We start from the raw sequence: 7,022 nt of genomic DNA on the forward strand, positions 1-7,022 counted from the left end.
AACACTCACGCACCTCCCGGGGGAAGCTTTCAGATTGTATCGTTTTTCGGGTGTGGTGTGGAACACTTCTGAAATCCTCAAAACGTGCAAAAGACAGTGACACAACGCGTCCAACAAGGTCTCCTTCGGTGCGTTGATTTGCATTTGCCTTGCTTTTATTCGTGCTTCTCTGTGTAAATAAAATTCAATGAACGGTTCGATAGCACGCCTCTCCATAACACGTTCCGACCGACAGACCGGCCTCGACAATCGTCTTTCGATGGTGTTCTACTCACTTGTTTGGTGTGATCGTGTTTCGTGTTCGCTTTAAATTCTGTTTCAATTTGTTCTCATTTCTCTCTTCTCCACTCTGTTCTTGGTTTTCTATATTGGGAATACGACCGCACACAATCAAACGAACGACCATTGAAATAACAAAACGACCCGAAACCTTCGACACCGTTTCCGCTTGCTGCTACCAACAGGTCTCCTGGATCCGGAAACGAGATCTACACATCCTGTCGGCGGGCACCGCAGTCTACACGTCAGATGAACGATTTCAGGTGAATTTTAAGTTGTGCAATCGACTCGTTTTTATTGTTTTGTTGATTTGACTGGGAGCTGATGAAGGAATATTTTATGATTTTCCTATTACGCTTTTACACAAATTGACACGCAGACACTTTTTGTCGGAAGCTGTCTAGAAGACAATTTATTTAATGTAATAATTTAGCGAGAAATAAATACTAACTTTTGGGTTCTTCTCAAAAACCGACAACTAAATGTAGGCAAGCGCCAGACAAAAGCTTGTATTTTAAAGAATAGGTTCCAAATTATCAGCAAAAACGTAGCAAATGTCATTTGAAAACACTAGTTTTTAGTATTAAACCGATGCATTTATTGATAGATTTTATAAAGAAATCCTCACAATGAAGTAACGGACAAAGCATTCTGAAAGTCTTGTACACGGTATAAATTCCATAGGAAAAGCATTCCAAGAAAAAAAAAACACGATTGGTAATGTATTTTTATCCAATCCACGAAATGTTCCCCTTCATCCTCGGCATAGGTGATACGCTCAGATAAGGCAGAAAATTGGACACTGCAAATAAAGTTCGCCCAGCAGCGAGACTCGGGCATATACGAGTGTCAGGTGAACACAGAACCAAAGATGTCAATGGCATTTCGACTGAACGTTGTAGGTAAGTAACATAGTATTACTTTTGAGCTTTCAATATGCAATTAGCTTCAATGATGATTCTTTATTTCCTTTCTCTCTCCACGCGCTCCACCAGATGCTAAAGCGATTATCCTCGGACCATCGGACCTATACGTAAAGATGGGCAGTGTTGTGACGCTCACGTGCATAATTAGCCAGGGACCACATGATCTAGGGACAATATACTGGTACAGAGGTAAGAATGCGGACGCAGTTCACGTTCTATGGCGATCTAATTATTGCTCAATGTTGCATTCTATCGAAGGACAGTGAAAGCAATAACGCTTCACGCGCCCTATCATGCATGATAATTAATTTCAATTTCAATTCTTCTTTTCACTCCGTCTCTCTCGATCTGACCTTTTTATCATCGTAGGGTCAAATCTCGTGCAGCCCATAGAGCTGCACCCCAACGACCCTTCATTAGCATATCCACATCGAATATCAGTTGAGCTGAAGTGGACCGAGGCCCTCACGTCACGGTAAGTGTGTCCTCGCCATCTGGCACTTGCTCCGCCTGCCCGGTGGTGGCCCCAATTATATTACGTTTTCATGCATTGCATCTGTTATTCCCCACCATCAATCACCACGCTGTGATGGATGGTTCGGAAAATACCGTTCAAAAATAACTCACACTGATGAAACGCCTTTGAAACGATGGACGTGTTTGCTCTTTTCTTTTGCTGCTTACAGGTTGAAAATACTCGATGCCAAACTGTCCGACTCGGGCAACTACACGTGTCTGCCGACGTCGGCGGAGGGTACGAGCGTGATGGTGCATGTGATAAACGGTAAGTTTCAATCAAAAGCTCCCGTTGCTCATATTTGCTTCTCCCGTTTCCTACCAAGCGCGGCCCAACTGCCAAAAGTTTAATAACATTAAACACGCTGAAAGGAGCTTCAATTGAATTCACCCAATTGAGCATATTATTTACTGTGCAAAGTTAAGGGTGAAAATTAATCCAACACGTTGGAATGGAAATGCTGCTCATTGGTGTTTCTCTGTTACACTCGTCGATTGACATTGATGCTCATGCCAGTTCTATCTGCTCGTCATCAGACAGTGGCAAGCCGAAACTAATTGAGTGATATTGTGTTTCGTCGAATTAAAAGCTTAATGCCGCATACATCACTGCAGTACACAATGTGTTGCGGCTTGTAATGCGTTAAATTGACTTTACTGGTTTATATTTGTGCATTTGCATAGCATATGCCGTGTTATGTGCCAAAATAGATCATTTTGTTTAAAAAGCCAAAAATTAGATTCTGCGTGTTAAAGCGATGCCAAATAATTGCCAATTAGGTTTATTATAAGCGCAACATGCCATATCAACTTTCACGTTTCACATTTCTTAACAAACGTGAAACCTGACATTATTAATAGAAACAAACGGAATGCTGATGGCTTTCAACAGACAATGAACAGTACAGTTTCTCATGCCTTTTTGTTAGAAACTGAATAATTTTGATGATCCATCTTTTGGGAGCTACTAAATGCACAGCTTTCTGCGCCCGTACTCCACGCAGACCGTGAAATGATGGCGTTTTGTTCACGGCTGTTTCTTCACAAGCAGCACTCCGAGACACACACTGTTCAAAAGATGATAATATCTTTTGTAGTTAACAACAGCGAAGTGGAACGGTGAACTTGAGCGCCAGAGCAAGGATTTCTCCGCTGGTTTTTTTTTTGCCTAATAAAAATGGTCGAGTGAGGTCGTCCTGTACGCGCGAGCATCAGGCTTCATTATGATGATGATACTGTTAAGAAGCCCCATGCCCATGAAATTTACGCTCAGGCGGTGAACACCCAGGAAGTGAGGCGAATTCAGCAGCTACAAGATGGCTTCTACAAGCAGTAGTTGCAAAACGCAGATAAAAAACATCCATAATTGTTGTCTCCCAGTACCGTACGATCCTGCACATGAATATGACGAGTGCAAAAGGGAGGCAACAGTGTATGGAGTCAATGCAAAGTTGAGCAACTTAAGTAAGAACATATTTATGTCACGCCGGGCGTTCTTTGACGCGCAAAGAATATCGTTGTTTTGCTGTGGGTGAGAATGCTGCTAGTAGATAGCAGTACCAACGCACTCACAACACTAAATGATTTTCGCGGAATGGCTTTTCCGAGGGATTTTGCAGAGATTTGGAGCAACGAAACGGCCGGGAGGGTGAAAATCCTTTACAACTGCAATCTGTGCCTGCCGGTTGCACTTAATGCACGCGCTGGGGTTGAGCAAGGCAAGAGATTGGTACCGGTTCGTTGCACTGCAGCAGGACACAGATGCAACATTAATGCGAAAGAAGCGCGACACTCGACAACGTCGTTAAGGGGAGGGCATTTTCACCGTGGCTTATGCCAGCAAAACAACACCATTACAATAATAAGATGTGCTTCTGTGGAACTATACAAATGTAACAGGACTCTTCGGAAGCGTACGCCTGAAGTTATGCAATTATATGTGTTGAGAAGTGGATTTAAAGGTAGGATGATTTTTATTATTTTTTCTATGGAAAAGCTATCTACTTCAGCTTGAGAAGTAGCTGGGTAAACATCTACATTTTAATCAAAACTAAACCTGACGTCTTTTGATCCTGCTGCAGCGTTTGATTACATTTCAAACATTCTTTCTGCTTGTTGGGGATTTGCATCGATTTGTTTCGCAACAAAAAGCTCACCACCACTTTATTCCCGCACTGATTGATGAATGCCTTTTAAGCTCGTTGACAGCAGTGTAGCAACTAACGCTACGGTTGTGCTTGCTCCTGGAGGATATTGCCTTACCTCGGGACATTGCAACAAAAGCGTCTTATCTTTCCAGTTTGCGCAAGCGAAAATTTGCTTTCGATTATTCTCGATCCTCACCACTCATCCATCTCGATTTGCTTTCTCTTCCCGCTTTCTGCTTCCTTCTAGGAGAGCATCCTGCGGCGATGCAACGTGGCTGCGCTACGACCGCTGACAAAGATCAACACCGGAGTGTGCAGCTGCTGATGACGATGCTGGTGCTGGTGCTGCTAACCTTCGGCTGGCATCGAACCGATCTCAACACCTGCCTGACAGCGCCCGGTAGTGCGGTGGAGTGCTCAAGCCGGCGACCCAGCACAACCACCCTCGAGCGGACTGGGGCACAGCGAACGGTGATAACGGATAACGGTCCCACCGGCACATTAACGTCTTCCTGCTGTTCGTAATGTTCGCGAGGCAGGCCAGCACAGTGGCGGACGACAGGACTTTGCAAATACTTTAACACACAGGTGCTACAAGATACTCTCGGGTGGAAGCTAGAACAGCTTGAAACCACAAACGCTGGTTAAAAGTTATCACTTTGCACTTGTACAATGTTTTACAAAAGCATCGCAGTTATGAAAGTGATGTTGTGTGTGTACCGGTGTGATGATGAGGGAGAAGAAGATGGATCGACGTTTAAAAGCCAGTAGTGAGAAATACGACACCGATTACAGAAATCAATTCCAAACCACAGTCACACCGAATGGAGTATACAAAGCAAAGGAAGCAAAGGACTCTTGACGCATTTTCCTTAATGCAACGAAAAAACGGAAAAAGGCGACATTCTCGTTTAGTTGCAAGTGCAATGTATTCCAAGTGCACCAATCGTAGATGCAAGAGAAGAACGCATACAGACGAATAGTGTAAGATGATGTGATGCGCTACCCGGATACCACTCCATTTCCTCCCTTTTTGTCTTACCGTAGAAAGAAAGAAAGAGAAAAAGAGGGAGAGAAAATCCCAAAGGATTTTGCACGAGCAAGAGTCACCCCCACGGTGTTCCGGTGCAATTCCGGTGCAAAAGCTAGTTATAACACGTCACAATCACCGAGATCCAACCGGATCCAATGTAGCAACGAACCGACAGAAGAAGCGAACTGATTTGACGTTGGAGTTTGATTGTTTTAAAGGGGTAGGACGAGTGACTGAAATGGTGGGAAGCAATAAGGTAAATAAAACGAGCTGGGCAAGTGCTGAAAAGCTTCAAAGAAGTTTTTACTCTACAGCAGTACGAGAAAAGCTCGACTTGAGCTGATTTTATGACTTGGACAAAAACAGCAAAACGTTTTTTTGTGAGGTGCAATATCCGTCGATTTGTTCTTCTTCGTTTACACTTATGAGACCGTTAGGTGGAATGGAAAGGTACGGAAATCATGTTTAGTAATCATCATTGCAGCGTTTGATCATTAGATTGTAGTTCATCTTTGACAACCAGAACATAATAAGCGTCGGACGAGGAGTCCTTAGAACGATTATAGTACTAAGTGGGATAAGTGTAGCTACTAGCAAACAAGGCGCCAAGCAGAGCGAAATCTGCATGTGGTGTTTGAAACAAAAACAGTTTGACAGAAAACGATACGAAACACACATTTTATTTCATCGAACCAACCGTCTGCACTTATAGTGGTAGAACATGAGTGACAAGTATTTAAGCGCAAGTGCATCAACACCCATACCGAGTTTGAAACCCAAGTGGAGTCAACAGTAAGAAGAGGAAAGCTCCCTTAACGCGTGTACATTTGAATCGTCATTAGAAATGATACCAGACTTTACGAAAAGGCATTTAGCACTCTACCTTTCAACCACTCTCCTTTTCCATACCCTCGATTATCATTACTGAACCCAAATCCAAATAGTAGAAGAATTTTTAAGACCTGCAGTTTGGTACAGGACCCCCCATCACCTCATCCTTATGTTTTCTTTCGAGGAGGAGGCAGCATAGCAGCATTAAAGCTATTTATTTGAGAAATAAACTTGAGATTATCTCAAACCAGACAAACATGAAACCACAAACCCATCGCGAGAGAAATGCTTTCCACTATGGCGGATTCTGTTGAGTGCTTTTTTTTGCTTCTATCCTACATCGCAGGTACGCTGCTTGGTGAAAGAAACTGGCTTATCTACCACTCTTCCTGCGATCCTACGATATCAATCGTCGTCGTGCTGCTTTGGGTTCACTTTGTTTTTCGCATTCAGTCGTTTTTATTGCCACAAATTCATGTTGATTCGCTGTGATAAACTGATTTTCGTTCCATCACAGTGTGTTGGTATGGGGGTTCTCGACATTTCTTCCAGTCAAACGATTACCTTTCAACGATAGAGGAATTAAGGATGATGCTTTATGTGCTTCAGGTGTTTTCAGGTGCGATAAGCTGGCAAACGGGAACAGAAAAACGACGTCTGCCAGCGAGGATTTGCATTGGTTTCAATTTTCAAAAAGATCTGTGAAAGAATCTTTGGCCTTGGCCTTTTATTTATTTATTTATTTATTTTTTTGTGACGAACTCGACACCGGTTTTCGTCAAGAGAAGTATCATCTCCAATAGCAAGAAAGGTAAGAACGGTACAAGTAGATTTGAATATCTAGATTTGAATAGATATTTGAATATATCTTTGAATATCAATTAAACACTTATGATAAAACATTTTATTTAAAGTTTAAGTGTACTTACTCAATGAGATTCAACTCATTTAAAGCCCTATTACACTCTCTTGCTCGCCCTTGTATTGTCCGTCTGCTTTTGGCTGATAGTGACACTAACAATGTAGACTGCATTCATTTCTTGATTGCCAAAAAAACAGCTCAACCTTGTGCCATTATGACGTAATTTGGACGATGTTTGTATGTCACCCTTCTCAACTGCCGCATGTCACGTAAATATGAACCGACTTGTTATTTTAAGCTGGCCTAGTGAACGGCTATGGTTGCTGCTACTGCTTGTCCTAATAACCGTTTCCTCTTGAAAAGAGCTGCACACATTCAGCAGCGTACGGATGAATCGTGCCAAAAGCAAACCATAGTCCAACATAACC

General features: G+C 42.7%; 1 protein-coding gene across 9 annotated transcripts in view; it reads left to right on the plus strand.

Annotated features, from left to right (window-relative positions):
• LOC121596945 (zwei Ig domain protein zig-8-like) overlaps nucleotides 1–5,158 on the plus strand; it is a 15,501-nt gene extending 10,343 nt beyond the window's left edge. For all 9 annotated transcript variants that reach the window (XM_041922345.1, XM_041922346.1, XM_041922347.1 and 6 more), the window contains 6 exons: nucleotides 465–542; nucleotides 1,049–1,181; nucleotides 1,275–1,394; nucleotides 1,575–1,680; nucleotides 1,892–1,989; nucleotides 4,116–5,158. In XM_041922345.1, the coding sequence (XP_041778279.1) occupies nucleotides 465–542; nucleotides 1,049–1,181; nucleotides 1,275–1,394; nucleotides 1,575–1,680; nucleotides 1,892–1,989; nucleotides 4,116–4,393 (813 nt within the window). In that variant the 3' untranslated portion in view covers nucleotides 4,394–5,158. The remainder of the gene's footprint in view (nucleotides 1–464; nucleotides 543–1,048; nucleotides 1,182–1,274; nucleotides 1,395–1,574; nucleotides 1,681–1,891; nucleotides 1,990–4,115) is intronic.
• Nucleotides 5,159–7,022: the final 1,864 nt, after the last annotated feature.

Source organism: Anopheles merus, chromosome 3R, assembly GCF_017562075.2.
Source record: "Anopheles merus strain MAF chromosome 3R, AmerM5.1, whole genome shotgun sequence".
In the NCBI taxonomy this organism is placed as follows: Eukaryota; Metazoa; Arthropoda; class Insecta; order Diptera; family Culicidae; genus Anopheles; species Anopheles merus.